Raw genomic sequence first — 16,217 nt, 5'->3', positions numbered from 1 at the left:
AACCAAAGGCAAAAAGGTCACACAAAAATCTTTGGCCATCAGCTAATCTCAGCCCAGGATGTCATCACAAGGTATTTTCTCTGTAGTCCATGCAAATTCAAGTGCATTTGCTAGCATATATAAATTATATGCAGATGGTGTAGGGTTGTCTAAAAATAGAGAGAGGTAAACTCATCTAAGAAAGGTCAATCTTTCTCAAAAATTCATGAGAGGGCAGCTTGTGATGGGAAAAGGCGGTGGAGAAAGGGGGGATTTGGGAGATGACAGAAGAATCACAAGTAGCACTGCTCGTCTCAATTCCTCTGAGCCCTTTTCAGTGTTCTAGAGACCAGAGAACGCGCCACAAATCCCCAAAACGGGGCACAAGACTAGAAACCCTTCCTAGGGAAGGAGATTTCCAATGCCCGTAGCTTTCCAGAGGCACAGTCTTTTCCTCCTACCAGGAATCTTTCTGTCACAGCCCACTTAGCGCTTTCAGGGGCTGTCGTTTAAGTGCAAACACATTGGGAAGTATCTCTTTGTTTATATGATTTCAACCTCAAACAGTCCATTACTTCATACAGAGAAATGTGAAAACTAACTACCTGCCCTCTAAGAATTAGACTAAAATTTTATTTTATTACTTACTATAACCTTTAAAATAATAGTAATGACATTCGTACCTTTGGCACATTTATGTAGTTTCCAAAATATTATGACCACCTGATACTTACTCAAATTTAATGACAATAAACAAAAAACCCTATTAATACATACTAGTAGAATTATTTGAGAACAGACACCCAAGCTCCAGTTTTCCCATGCCAATCACTGATCAAACCATACCTGAAGTCTTCTTTTTTTTTTAAACTATAAAGCTTCTCAGTCCTGTGTCTTCAAGTGATGGTAGCTGACTCCCTTGCTAGGGTAAGCTCTGATAAATAGCATCTAGTCTCACTTGGGTGGCCTTCATTTATTTCCACAAAACAGTACCATGTGAAGTTAGATCTATATAATAATTTTCTGTAACAAATGATCTTTGTGACTTGTTCAAAGTCATATGTACATAAAATGAGGGTGACCTTTGTGGACCCACCCCCATTCTCTGCAGAAACAGGGCCCTGAGTAGCAGCACTGGGTAGAGCCAGGCTCTTGAGTGTGTACTGATCACAGCAGGGCACGAATCAGGTATCACAGTTCTCCCAAAGTAGTAAACTTACTGAAGCATGTGCTCAACACAGGAATTAATTTCTCATCTACTTGACCACAGAGTAATTTAGCTATGAAAGTATATGGATGGCATGGGAACAACGAGCTGAAATTCTGAATGCCACTCGGTGACATCAGGGCCCATCACCTCTCTGTCTAGGCATTATCTCTAATGTGGGTTGTTGTGAGCAGTAATGACAAAACATACAGATATGCTCATTTTATTAGCAGTTGCTTACGTTGCATTCAAATACAGTCAAATAGCAAGCTGGCAGGTTTCTAGATGTTTTGGTTGTTTGTTTAAGTTAAACAGGGGCATTCAGATGTTAATGTGGCAAGACTGGCTCTGATAAGAACATTTCTCCAAGGCCACAGAAAGAGGGAACAACACAGTTTGGATGGGTACCAGGTCTCATCTGAAAGCAGAGCATTTTTTCCCATATCACTTTGCCTTCTGTGGTGACCTACTCCGTGAGAACTAATCGAATATGTTCTGATCTAAAGGACATATTTTCTACCTATTCACTTTTATTAAGGATTGCAGCTGAAATGCACATTTACCACTGATACTAAACACACACACTGGTACAACAGACTTCTACTGTAATTAACTGAATTACTAAAACATAAAAATTTTGACATGTCTGCTAGCTTGTAATAACATAATTCTAACTTTAGTTCCTTAACATATAAGACATTTGATTTGAAGGCAGCCAGTATCTAAATAATACCCTGATAATACTAAAATAAACAATCTACCAGTTTGCAGTTTGATTATATCTTCAGCATGTTCTTCTTCTGTTATCTGTACAGGGGGTGAGGTACATAAAACACGGGCTCTTTTATCCCCTCAGTTTGCCTTCTTGTTCAGCATCTAACACGAGTTTCCAATCTGGCTGATCACATTTGCAAAGTCTTGGATGCCTTGTCTAATGCTCTGAAATAACACATAATAACCTAGCATTGATTTCTCAAGGTCTTCCTGCTCTAAATTTTACATATGTCTAGGCATTAAAAAAAAAAAAAAAGAAAATATAAGGTCCAAGGTGGAGTTTAGAGGAGATTAAAAGAGAGACAAATAAATACACCTGTCTGGAAACCCTGCTCAAATGCTTAATTCATTATTTAAAAAGGATAGTTGATACTTATCTCTATCCCTTACTGCAATTTCCATCTGCTTTAGAGGCCTCAGGAATTTTTGAGTTTGTTTTTTAAATAAGATATTTAAATTGAAGCAACTATCAATTATTCATGTCAATAGTACAGTGGATTTGCATAAATTATACCCAAATTGCATCAGACCTTTTATCAAAACTGTAACTGAGAGCCCCAAGAGAGTCAGTCCCCAAATCCTTGAGAACACTGAAACTGACAAAGGGAACAAAGGGGCCTGAAGACTACATTATCATGATCATAAGCCCCAGAATAATGAATGCAGTGCTTTATAAAAATGAATATTTACGCTTCAGGTGACAAGTATATATTCTAGGTTAGATAACCACTTTCCATATTTATTCAGCTCTCATTAGAGAATAAACAGCCATTTAGATGAACCCTATTTATGTACCTAAGTCCTTTCTTTCTTAGAGGTGTCTAAACATTTTTTCAATTACTGAAGATACTAGGCTAAAGGACTAACATATCTGTCAGTTAAGGGCTAACCAGGAAACATGGAGCTCCTTTATTCTGAGCAACATGAGAAAAATGTATGCAAGGGACCCATAAAAGAATGCAGATGGGGTTTGGGGAAATAACTAGGGAATAGGGCAATGTTCCAGACAAGTGCCAGTGGAACACTTAGCTTTAAAGAGCCTTGGGGAGGAAGTGGTTGTTGATATCCAGAAAGGGCCGCTCTTAGGAGGTCAGTCCTAGGGTCACCTGCCAGGAATTATAATCTTTAGGGATGCAGCTAACCTCCCGTGCCCCAGCAAGGAGGGAGGAAAGAATAAATACTGCTTCTTCCCTCTTGTGCATCCCACCGATCTCCTGCATAAGTTTTCCAATGGCCAAACCCAATTGGAACCCAGAAGGCAAGGGAGCCCATTAATGCAGTCCCCAGAAATCAGCTTTCTGGGGTAAAGAGTAGGGTGAAGGGTAAAAAATAAAAAATAATAAAAAAAAGGAATGCAACCACTATATGAGAAAATACCATTTAAAAGGTTACCACTTCGATTGGGACACATTTTGTTAATTCAGGTAGATGAGTCAACCAAGGAAGATCCTCTTATAACTCATATTATCGTATTATAAGTAAGACCAAACTTTCTATATCCCCAACTAAACCGGAAATCCTCTTCTCAGTATCTGGTCTTGCCTCTCTATTTCCCACCTTGGTAAATATGATCGCATCCACAGCAGAGCAGATTTTATAAAAGAAGTCCACAGGTGCTGTGAAGGCCCACTGGAGGCAGCCAGCTGGGACAAGGGAGGCTGAGAGCAGGCATCACAGGGGAACCAGGAACTGCAGCAGGTGCAGGAAGTAGGTGTGTGTGGTGGTGGGAGGCTGAACAGTTGTGGTACATTCAGGGAACTCCTCGGGCTAATAAATAAAACAGGAGGGGGAGTGGACGCATGGAGCACAGCAGACTTACCGATGAGGAAGGAGTAGGGTCCTGAAGGGGCTTGTATTTTTAACAACACATCGAGGCACTAAAGGATTTTAATGTTCTTATTTTGGTTCAGAAAGATCACTCGGCAGGATAGGGTGAGACTGGAGACAGGGAAACCTTTTAGGAGATTTTTATAAGGATGCAGGTGACAGAAGGAGGTAGACTAAGAGAAGGCTAGTGCGGAGGGAGGATGGGGGTGTGTCTCGGGAGAGCAATTACAGAGGAGGACTTCAATGGTGAGAACAGTTAGGACGGTCAGGACACTGTGACCAGCGGCTGTTGAGGGGAGGGAGGGATGGCGGGCTTCTGGTTTGAGAGCAGACTTGTCCTATTGTACCAAACCTTTGGTAAGGCCCCTGCACATGGATAGCCTTCCCAGAACCTAAAAGATGATCAAAATTGTTAACTTATCTCAATGTATTGATTGTATGACGAACCCATATGAACGAATTTTCTAAAGTAGTCGTTGCACGTTCTTTCTATATGAGAAGTGTCATATATTTTTCACAGCTTTTTGTATATATTCAGTACCTCATCTGTACATTTATAGAGATGTTAAATATATTTGATAATCACTGATGTGGTGACTACTATGTAGTATATTGTAGTTATTATCTTAAAAGTATTTAGAAAACAAATCAGCTTCTTCTAAAAGCCCTATGTTGTTGTTGTGGTTTTTATTTTTTTTGGTTTTTTTGGGGGGGGGGTAGGTTTTGCCTGATCTACTTAGCTATAAGGTAATTTTATCTTAATATATTTGGCTAAATCCTAAGTAGGAAGGAACAATGCTTCTACATTAAGAAGTATTAAGGTCATAGAGATAAAAGTCACAGATCTAAAGTGTTTTTTTTCTTTCCTCTCAGATTGAATTAAAATATTTCATATAATCAGAAAACACTGTCTACATTCATTGGCTTGGTTTCAGAACGCTCCCTCCTGACAACAGTCCTCATCTACAAGAATAATAAAGTCAGACCACACATACTTCATTTTCTGCAATGTGGCAACATTCTTAAAACCAGAGATTCTGTGTGAAAGGAGACTAAAGAACCACCCCAGTTACATCTTCCTAGAAACAGAGATAAGAAACAAAATGAAAAAGCCATTCCTTTTGGAAAATGAGTCTTTAACCTATGGGTTGGTTTATTTTGAAAAGGAGCTAGATTCTGGGCCCATATACAACACATTCAAAGTATAATGCCATGGTCTCATCTCCTACTAAATATGTTGCTATGACTTAAGCAGAGGGAACATTTAACGAGAAGCAACCTAGGGAAGGGACAATCTAACTCAGATATCAATAATTCATTTATCAGAACTAGGAGTAGTGATATGAAATGCCAGGAGGCTGTTTCATTTACAGAAGCATTTTCTATTTTAAGCCTAGAACAACGCAGTCAGCTTTATTCAGAAAGCTAATATGTGTGGCAGCGAAACTGAATTGGAGGACCAGTTGTATGATCTCCCCTAATAATGCTATTTCTTTAGCATCAATTATTTAGGTCAAGCACACTACCATTTGGGGACTTGAGAAAGTGACAAGAAAGAAATTTTATAACTTTTGTACTTTAGATGTGATTACTTTCACCCCAAAGCTTTGGCACTAGAAATGTAGTCATTTAGGTCTAAGAGAAATGATGTGCATAAAAATGTCACAGCACATTCTCTCTTAGTACTAGAAACCCTTCAGGCATTACAGCTTCTCACCAAGTCCTCTCCCAATCAACCCATTAGTTAGTAGCCTCTATTATTCACCACTGCATTCCCCCAGCACTCAGCACAGCATCACCGCTCACAAAGTGGGGTATCAATGAACACCTGTTGAAGGAATGAACCAATGCCACCACATAGGAAATAATTGCAAATACACTCTGACGCCTAGTGGTCAGATAGTAACAAGGAAAAGGCACTTGCGTAGCCAATTCAGCTTCCTTATTCTGATGATTAGAAATTCCTCCCCTTCACTATCTTACATCAAATTCAAGGATTCATGCTCCGCCAAGGGAGGTGGGAAAATGGAATTAATGAAAAACAGATTTCCTGTAGACAATGATTCAGAAAGACCTAACTGAACCTCTAACCATGGTAAAAAAAGACCTTCAAGTCTTACTTTAAATTTTAAGTGTTCATATGCATATGTATTTTGAGATAATTATAAATTTAACCCCTTATTTATCAAGAACTGGATAAAGGAATAAAACACAATGTTAATAACAGCTATAATTATTTACCACCAGTCAGCAGTATGCTTGGTGTTTTACATACTTTATTGCTACCCTTTAGAAGTATCATTATGCCCATTTGAGAGATTTAAAAATTACTAAAACTCAGAGTAGTTAAGTTGAAAGAATATGAAGCTAATCAAGGAGAACCAAAGCAAGTCAACTCTTCTAAACTACAAACCCATTCTTATTCCCTGATGCCAAGTGACCTCTGTTCAAACAGAATTATCTGTCTATGGATCCATGCTTAAAGACAGGTCCATCAATCCTATCTATAGCTATGATATAATAGAGAGGATACTTTAACCGTAAATGTCTGAATACATGCTTATGGTGGGCCAATAAAAATAAAAAAAGCAGGCAGCACTACTGAGAGGAGATAGAGGGACATCTGATGCCCCAGGTGACTGCTGACTGTCATAAAACAGAGGTAGGCAATGCTGGTGCTGAGCCTCTGGAAATGCCATATTTCACTCTCAAGATGACAAACGTAAGCACATATCTGGAACAATCCCTGTGTCCCCCAGTAATCAGACTCACACCATACTCGATGAACCATGGACTGTGCTTGGAATGGGTCAAAACAGGTCACACCAGAATACCCCGGAGTGAGAAAGACCACAGTGATGTTTCTTAAGAAAAGTCTTGGGGAGTGGTCAAGTGTAAAATAAATTCTCACAAAGTATAATTTTTAAAAGGCAGACAGTAAAAAGCCATCAAAGCAAATACACAAAGAACTGTCTTTACACATAGGCTTTGTGGTTAGCCAAGTTAGTCATAGGTCAGATCCCCCTTGGAGAACAGGCTCTATTACCACTAAGAGTTTCAGTGCAAAAACTGAGCACATGTAGATTCACAGAGAACTGATTAGAGAGCACGATGCATTTTCATTTTCTGCCGATAGACCCTCCTGTTCCTTGACATCCTGTACAAGGATATTTTGGGTGTTAACATAATCTAGACTTTCCTAAAGCTTTCCTGTTTCTCTTTTTTCTATACAAATGTTGATGGGATAAATTTAGCTAATGGCCCTGGCCCATGTGGCTCAGTTGAGTGGAGTGTCTTCCCGTAAACTGAAAGGTCCCAGGATGTTTCCCAGTCAGGGCACATGACTGGGTTGCAGGTTTGGTCCCGTCAGGGCGCATGCGGGAGACAGCTGATGGATGTTTCTCTCCCTCTCTCTCTCCCTCTTTTCCCTTCTCTCTCCCTCCTTTCCCTTCTGTCTAAAATCAGTAAGCATGTCCTGGAGTGAGAATTAAAAAAAAAATTTTAGCTAATGGACATAGTACGGTCAATTCTGCTATATTGCTCGCCTTGAAAATACATTTTTGATTGATATAGCTAAGCAATCAATCAACAATGGCTGATATATAAGGGAATAATTTCAACATAATGTGAAGTTTGCATGTTTATACACAATTTTGTCCCCCAAACTCTAGGTAAATGCAGAAAACACACCCAGTGGTACTAAGCCCTGTACAGATACTGCACAGATACACAGAGCTACACGCCACAGGAGCACAGCGGTCCATACTTGACCACATCAGGGGCTGCTACTTCCCATGGGATTTCAGATCCTCCTCTGCCATGTCACAGTGACTTGCATGCTGCGGCGTCCTTCCCTCTGCTTAACTGTTCCCCTTTGCCTCCCAGCCCACTTTGTAATTTTCTTCTCTATTCTCTGTTCTTAGTAAAAATTTTAATCATTATCTCTATTTTTCTCTATCGTTCTTTTACTTTTGCACACAGGAGAACAGGAATGTGAGAAGGAATTGATCTAATGGGCACACACTTCCACAAACAAACTTCAGGTCTTTTCGCAGGTCAAGTGCCATTGTGACTGTAGTTTTATGTTTCCTAACCACTTTACATGGATAAAATTGGGATTTTTTAAAATCATATTTTGTGTGTGTTCCTGATGAAGTTTTTCAGTGTTGAGCTCCATCTCCATTTGCTTATTCATCTGTGGTTTTAGACTTTGCAGAGTGCAAGTATTTTTAGGAATGCATATGTCACATTATAGCAGAATAGACCGTATACTGATATTTATTAGTGATGACTTCACTGAAGCTTCAATTTTTTCTTCAGTGTTTCATGTGAACTTGGACATTAGGTTAAATACATTAGCTCATGTTTCAAATTACAATCCTTTGTGTGAAATTCACCATAACTTTTAAACAGTGTAATCTAGATGGCAATGACCAGGTCTGAAAGAAAACTGTCCAGTTTAATTTAGTTCCCTCTCTCTTTAGAAAGCTCTAGAAAATTCTATCTATTGATACATCAATTTGCATATTAATGATTTTGCCACTAAATCTGGTCTACAATATTTACTCAGTTGTTAATATTAATAATCAGCATATTTTCCAAAGTAACTTTTTTGAGGCTTCTTGGTAGATTGTGAAAAGAAAAAAAGGTAAAAAATCCCATGTATTGTCACAATTATCTATATCATATAGTTTTATCTAAAATTAATGACTCAAATAATACTAGCTTGGAAATTTTTCCCTATAGAAAAAACACAGTTTTGAAGTAGTACATAATAAATAGATGCAACACCACTCTCTGGAGCTTCTGTGATCCCGAACTAAAACATGTAAATAAAAATTCAAGTGATAATATCTAAATCACACCATTATGGCTGGAGGAGCTTCTCAGTAAAAGGAAAAACGTTAATGCAATCTAGAGATTAGAAATATCCATAACCTTAAAAAAAAAACTTACATCATCAAAAGCAAGAAATACCATTTTCATTTACTTTCTAAAGAATGTTAAGATACTCTGCCTTATCAAATAGATGTGCATTTTCAATTGCTTTCACAAAAACTACTGTACTAAATGGAAAGTGTCAATGTGGTTATATGTGTTTCTGTGGCTCTTGACTGTGGAGATAAGAAATGTAATGTGTTCCACACACAGCAAGCCTTATAAGTATTTCACATATATTAGTGGGAAACACCATCACTACAGGGAGGAGGGGAGGAAAGAGACCCCAAGTACAACGTTCAATCAAATTTGTCGAATTTAACAAATCAACTCTTTTGGGGGCTACTTTGTTTGCCTAAACAAATGGGTCCCAGGTCAGTTACCATCTGAAAGGCAATTTTCCCCAGTTCCACTCTCAAAATTTGAAAATGTTGTCATTCTCTTGAGTGTTTTCTCTTTCGCTCTGCAACGATCCTTACTAAGTGGACCACTCCTTTTTATTTCCCAGAAGCTTCAGTGGAAAGACACTTATCTTGGAGCAAATTAAGGATTTGTTATCAAGTATTTCTAAGAAAAAAATATTTCCCTCAGCAAAAGCAGGAAGCAAGGCCCCACGCCAGCCCCACGCCAGCCACCCTTCCCTTGGGCCTTACTTGTTCTCGTTGCTTGCATCGTAACGTGGCATTGGGTCCAAGTCATTCCCATTCACGTCAAAACTGGCCAGAGCATCCTATGGCCACAGAGGAGGGCGAGAGAGAGAGACAGACGGTCATTAATTAGCCATTAACCTGAAAGCTCATGCATTCTTAAACACATTTCTGCAAAAGAGTAATTAGATTAAATAATACATTCATGGTTCAGTGGTGTCAGGATGCCTTGCTCAGGATTAATCAGTGTTGTTTTTTCTACCCCCCTTAGGGTGAAGAAGTACTCTCCACAGACCAAAGAAGTGCACAGTCCATTCTTACTAGCACTCTTTCTCTTAGACCAAGAACTGGCCTCCCACCCCATTTCTTCAAATATGTCCTCAATTACCATCTTTTCTGAGAGGCACTCCTGACAGCCTAAACACAGAGCAATTTATTCTCCATGGACTTTCTATCTTCATTTCTTCAGTGTCAAATACCTTACCATAATTCAAAAAATTTTAAAGGTAAGTACCGTTCACAAATAACTGGCAGGTCAATGAAATGTCAGTATTTGAAATGTGTTATACCAGGTATTTTAGGATCTCTATTGGGCAATATCTGTCTGGTTTCAAATGTTTTATCTACTATAAAAGAATCTACAATTCAGCCTTTTGGCTAATATCAATGGCCTTGTGCACCAGTCAGAATAACGAACGAAGTTTTATTCTATGTCAAGATTCAAAATGACACAAAAGTACCTCTGAAAGTAAATTTATGCCACTACAGACAGAAGTAATTTAGAATGTTTTGAATTTTATGATACTTTATAATAATGCCTGATTTTAGTTTTAGTGAAAGTAAATGTTATTTTTGTTTTCTATCTTTATCAAAGGCTCTGTGTCTAAAAATAATTTATGGTAAATAGAGTCTGCAATGTTCGGGGGAAATTCAGCAAAATATGCAATTACATATAAAGGTAGTCAGTGCCTGCTTCCTATACAAAGAGGGCCATGCAGCCTTCCTTAGTGGTCATGAGAGCACAAAGGGAGTGCAGCTAGTGTAACCTACTAATTTAACTGATAAGGAAACAGAGGCCTACACAGGTTAAGTAAGTTGGCCAGAGGCATGCAACAAACCACCCGTGGAACCAAGTCTGGAACCCAGGCCGTCTGTCACCCCATCTACTGTGCTTTTCTCCACTCTTCATGGTTCTGACATTAGGAGAACTGAGAGGGTACTAGTACTGCTAAGGACACATACATTCTGGAATGTTCTTTCAAGGAGGGGGGAAAAAAATGAAGAAAATAAAGAATGCAATCACAATTAGGTTAGAGCTATTTGTATTTTATCGAATACATTCCAATGCAGTGGGGAGCAGGAATACACCATAAGAACAGCAAGGCATATGACAAGGAGGACTTATTTGCTAGAAGATATGTAGCCACGTTTCTGTTCTATATATGGCCTGGGTTAACTAATTTTAGTCATCAGGCCTCATCTTCTACCCTATCAAACTGAAGTTCCTTTTTAGCTCTAAAGTCCATGCCGTGAAGAGACATGGGTTTATCTGAGTGTGTTCAGATACAGGGTGACAGAGACCACTCCCATGCTGTGCTCAAATGACAACCAAATCAACGTCCAGTTCCTTCTCTCACTCCCTTCTCTTTAAACCTTAGGGGAAAGCATCAAGTTTGGGGGAAATAACTTCAATATTTAATTGCAAAAATTCACTTGTGAAGATTTTTCACTGAATTTTTGAAACAAAAAGGTCAATGAAGAAAAGTGGTTGAAGTGGCCAGAAGTGTGTGTGATGCTAGGTGTCCTTTATGAAGGAAGGTCCTCAAGGTCAGACACATGGGCGACTGTGGGAGACAGTGAATGGGAAAAGGAAAATTATTTTAAAAGAAATTGTCACTAAGTGAGACTGAACAAATGAGAAACACTGGAGAAAACAGATGGCAATTTCCACCATCTATTTCATGAGAAGCATGCAAGTGCTTGAAGTTAAAGTGGGTATGTAGTGATATCAGTGCTTCTGGGCTTCCAGAAACAGCTGCCAACAGAAAAGTCGTCAGAGGAGAAGTCGGGAGACATGGGTGTGAGTGGGGTCCCTGAGGAGTTTCTGTTAGGCTCTGACAGGAATCAAGAGAGTTGTCATTTGCAGACAATAGGGAGTCACTGCAGGCTCTTTAGCAACAACAAAAAATATATTTAGGGAGAACACCAAGGTGTCAGGAAGCAGGAATTTGGAGCAGAGAGGGAATGGCACATTAGGAAATAACTATAGCACTTTTCACCCAACTTAGGGAGGAGAAGCACAGGAAGGGACCATTCTGGAGAGAAGACAGAGGAGGGGTCATTGGCATATTTCCAGGCAGTGAATATCATGGTGGCAGAGGGGGACCGGAGGCCCCTGGAGCAAAAGATAACAGTGTCCGGAAACAGGTGATCCAATCCCTTCAGCCCCAACGTGGCCACTGGGTATCAAGACCATAGTTTTCAGTGAAAGTACTGAGTTTCAGCACTTTTGGTTGTTCTGTAATCTTGGGCTCATCGTATGTTCTCTCTGAGTCCTGGAATTGTGATGCCTTAAGAAAAAGAATTCACTGGTTCTGCAGGATCATTACTATCCTTTAAAAAAGGAGAGAAATAGACCAACATAGAGCAACTTGAGAAAAGCTCTAAGCACACTGTTCTCCATAAAAGAAACAGCACTGCCTGGCTATGTGGATGAGCTGTTGAGATTAGCGATTGTTGCTGGTAGCAGGTGGTGTTGGTGATGGGGTTTCTGCTTATCACCTGCTGTTTGACCTCAGAACATCAAAGGCACTCAAAAGCTAAAAGCGTTAGCTCATGCTTCCTGGACTCTAAGTACATCTCTTAGAAGACTGGAGCAATACACAGAGAATATTGGGTCTGTCTACTGCATTTTTCAGTTGTTTTCCCCCTTTTTAATAATTCTACCATGAGTTTACTTGCCTCCAAGGAGGCAAGGCGTTCGACCACAGCAAACACTCACATAGTTCTGCATCAGATCCGGGTGGGTTCTCTCAATGCCATCATCCAGGATAGTGACCACGACGTTCTTCCCCGTGTAGCCTCTCTTCCAGGCTCCTTCAATGTTCATGTCTGACTGGCAGGGATGCGTGTTGTCACTGCAGTGCTAGAGGGGGAAGAGGGAGCAATGGACATTGCAGATTACTAAATAGTAAGCAGAAGGGAGAATTACCTACGTGTTAAGATAATGCATTAAAAATTAACAGCAATTTGGTGGATTGCCTGTTAGAGTAGAAGCATGGATCTCTAGCATAATTAACAGGGGAAAGGCAGGAAGTCTAGATGTGGGAAAGGCAAATGAAATCTCTTCTGCCATCTCTGACTTGTTCAAATTGATCCTTTGGGAAAACATAATAAAATAATGGATATTTCAACAGCAGAATTATGATGTACCATTTTATTGTTAGCATGAATTAATGACACACAAAAAGGCACTGTGACATTTAATTTATAAATCACACTAGGTAACTGAAGAATGTATACTTTATAATTCCAGCCACCAGCAAGCCAATGCAGCTATAAATGAGAAGCAATGCAGGCAGCTTTTGTACAGTGTCAGCCAAAGGTGTGCTGCTATGAGAAACCCATGAACAAGAAAATAAAACAAGTTTTTTAAATCTTCTGCCAATAAATTAACAATGGCTGCTGTAGCATAGTTTGTAGTAGATAGACACTCATTTGGCACTACTTTGAGAAGGAAACGAAGAGCAGGACATAGTCCAGAAAGGTGACGTACACAGGAAAATGTGTGAGGGCTTCAAGGGTCGGGCTGCAGAAACTTTGAACCTTAGCTCGTCATGTGCTATAATTTCATTCCACAACAGCTACCACATGCAAACATATCAAGAAATGAATTAATCAGCAGCTCTTCCGGATATAATTTACTAGCATTCATCAACCCACATAATTATTCCTTCCAAGTCCATCTTTTTAAAATATCCCTGAGTGGTGTTGATTTTCAGTGTAAGAGACTCAGTGGAGAAATGAAGGAAAAGATATGCACTGTAACACAATGCCAGAGCGACATGAGCCCCCCAGGCCTTTCACCATTCTCTATTCTCTTTCTGCTCTGTAACAGTTCAGTACATCGGGACACAAGCTTTGTATGCGCTAAGCATGATGGAGGCCTGACTGCCAATGATTCATCGAACACTTACTTTATTGAGCATCTACTACATGCTGGGTCTGACAGGGAACAAGGCAGATGAGGTCTCTGTCTTAATGATCCCTCTAAAGGGGTGACACAGATAATAAACAAACAAGATCATTCAGAGCACTCCTTCTGCTTTAAGGGAATTAAACAGGGTGATAGGTTGGTGAACACTGAGGGGTCTGAGTTCACCATCTTAGGTGGGATGGTCAGAAAAAGACTCCAGTCTCTGAGAAAGTGAAATGCGAGCTGAGGCATGACTGATGAGGAAGAGCTGGTCTGCCCAAGGGCATAGAGACTGGTGTCTTGGCAGAGGACACAGCAAATGCAGTAACCAAAAGGTAGGAGACAACTTAGCGCACTGAGGAAAGAGAAAGGTGGGGTATTGCTGAAGCTTAGTGAACAAGGGAGAGAATGGCACGCAAGGCAGCAAATCAGAACGCAAAATGCAATGAGATCATCCAGGGCTTTGTAGCCATGTCTTGGCTTTCATTTGCAGTACAACCTAAATGGAAGCTCATATCTCTCCAAACTTGATCACTCATAGTAAAATGCTAACTAGCAACAGATACTTCTAATGCTCCCCGACATGAATTTATGAATGTGTTTTCCAAATGAGACTGCCTTTTGTTAATATTACAAACACATTTGAGTTGTTTCAAGAATTTATTCTAAACAAAGGGTGAACCCATTTTTCACCATGGGTAATATCTAGAAAATAGGGACTTAGATATTTTTATGAACACTTGTATCTTTTTCTCATCTTCTTGTCCTTTGTCTGACACTGAGGCCCTACAGACACAGGCACACACAGGCGCACGCACACACACTATTACTACACTGACCTAAATTCCACTCTTCCCACCTCTCCCCAATTTTGGGGGCACAGCTCAGGACCTACCCCTCTGTAAAGTTGTCTCATGTTCTTCAGCCTATTCATGCTTCATCCCTTTCCTGAAATTAGGGACAGACACACATACATACACCCTCTATTCTACACATACAACCTTTACTCATTGAATTCTATTGAACTGTTGTTGACTATTGAATCTTGTCTGTGAATTTTGTCTTGACTGTAATCCCGTAGAAGACTGTGCATTAAATTAAGTCTAACTAGGATTTCAGTAAATATTAGCTGATTGACTGCATGCCAAAATGTGGGCATAATTCTCAACTTTATTTCCAAGTTCACAACTGCCATTATGCTTAGTCCTCCTACTTCATCAGAGATATCTGGCCAGCTAATGCTTGGTTAACAGAGATGATCATGAAAGAAATAGTATAAATTTCCAAAAAGCCTATGTTTTTCAGAAGTCTCACTCTGGTTGAGAGTAAGTTTGGGCCTCTCCTCACCATATGCTTTAATTTAACACAAAGCAATCTTGACAGGTTTCCATTTCATATTTTTCTTTTTCCAAACCTGCTCTGGCCACCTGTGGTATCGTTTCTGACATGCAGCAATGTTAATGTGGCCAAGAGGTGGGCCGGAGGAAGGAAATGCACAGGAAATGGGTAACCCACAAATGGGATAACCGTTCTGGAGTGGAGGGATGCTGCCTGAAATTGTAATTATGAAAACTGAAGAAAACCAGCAGTCTATGGAAAACACGTGTGTTAAAAGTGGAGCAATTAGGTTTCTTTCTTCCAAGTCTGCTTCTGGTGAATCTGACTTCACCATTAAATATTTATGTCCCACCCTTTTTTCCCCTCTTTTCATCCACCAACATGGTATTGGTGGAGGGGGAAGCAGGGGAAATATCAAACTGATACTTTCACTTGGATAATCTATTGTGGTGAGTAGCCAAAAGGTCAAAGGAAAAAAATACTCAGAGCCTGAGGTGTTTCTTGAAAAGACTAATAAGGTCAGAGGACCCTTAAATCAGAACCCTAAATCCTGAATATGAATCTTAAGATTTTATACACATATTTCAAGGGGTTTAGGCTTCCAAAGTTGTTTTTAATATAGTGGTTTCATATACCCAAGGTATCTAAAGAGCAAAGTCTATGGAAAATATTGATGCCAGTCAACACTAAGCAAAGGAGGGGAATGAATTAATCATTTCCTTAACTGTCTGATTGAAAGAGTTTTTAAACTGGGCTCTACTCACTTGACAGGAATCTGTATTAATAGCATCACCCAGAAGCAAAAGCGACACATACACAGTCATTGTTGAAAAGATCTCAGCCAGAGCTGGGACTAAAGACTAGTTTCTGGAATTGTGTTACCATATATATCTAGTCCATAGACTGGTATTCACAGAAGGGGCTAGTCAGAAACATCCAGCATTGTTGAAGCTGATGAAAAATGTGTGTACACAATATATACAAGATAAATAATGTACTATATTTCAATGATGGTATATGCATGGTGGCTAACTATTGAGAAGCAACACAAAACAGAAAATATCTGCAGAAACAATGGATACCACTTAGATCTCCCACATCCTCATCCATAAAAGCTTGAATTCTTTTTAGGAATGAAGTTTTAGAGAAACTGTTCTGTGAGTTCTAGAAAGGGCCTTTTCCATGTGAGGGTTATGAGTTGTTATTCTGCTTATGAACTATCGCTTTGGGTGTGCTCACTTTTCATGTGTCTCCATCAATATGTCACAGTGTTTGTTGTTCAATGAAAGAATAGTCTATACCCCAAATAAAC

General features: G+C 39.6%; 1 protein-coding gene across 2 annotated transcripts in view; it reads right to left on the bottom strand.

Annotated features, from left to right (window-relative positions):
* Positions 1-16,217, bottom strand: part of PCSK5 (proprotein convertase subtilisin/kexin type 5) — a 441,582-nt gene that overhangs the window by 299,297 nt on the left and 126,068 nt on the right. For both annotated transcript variants that reach the window (XM_090274186.1, XM_090274185.1), the window contains exons 4-5: positions 12,374-12,517; positions 9,379-9,455 (exon numbers count right to left, since the gene is read on the bottom strand). In XM_090274186.1, the coding sequence (XP_090130312.1) occupies positions 9,379-9,455; positions 12,374-12,517 (221 nt within the window). The remainder of the gene's footprint in view (positions 1-9,378; positions 9,456-12,373; positions 12,518-16,217) is intronic.

Source organism: Furipterus horrens, unplaced genomic scaffold (genome assembly GCF_987537825.1).
Source record: "Furipterus horrens unplaced genomic scaffold, mFurHor1.1.pri manual_scaffold_4, whole genome shotgun sequence".
Classification (NCBI taxonomy): Eukaryota; Metazoa; Chordata; class Mammalia; order Chiroptera; family Furipteridae; genus Furipterus; species Furipterus horrens.
This window is presented reverse-complemented; position numbering and strand designations above follow the sequence as displayed.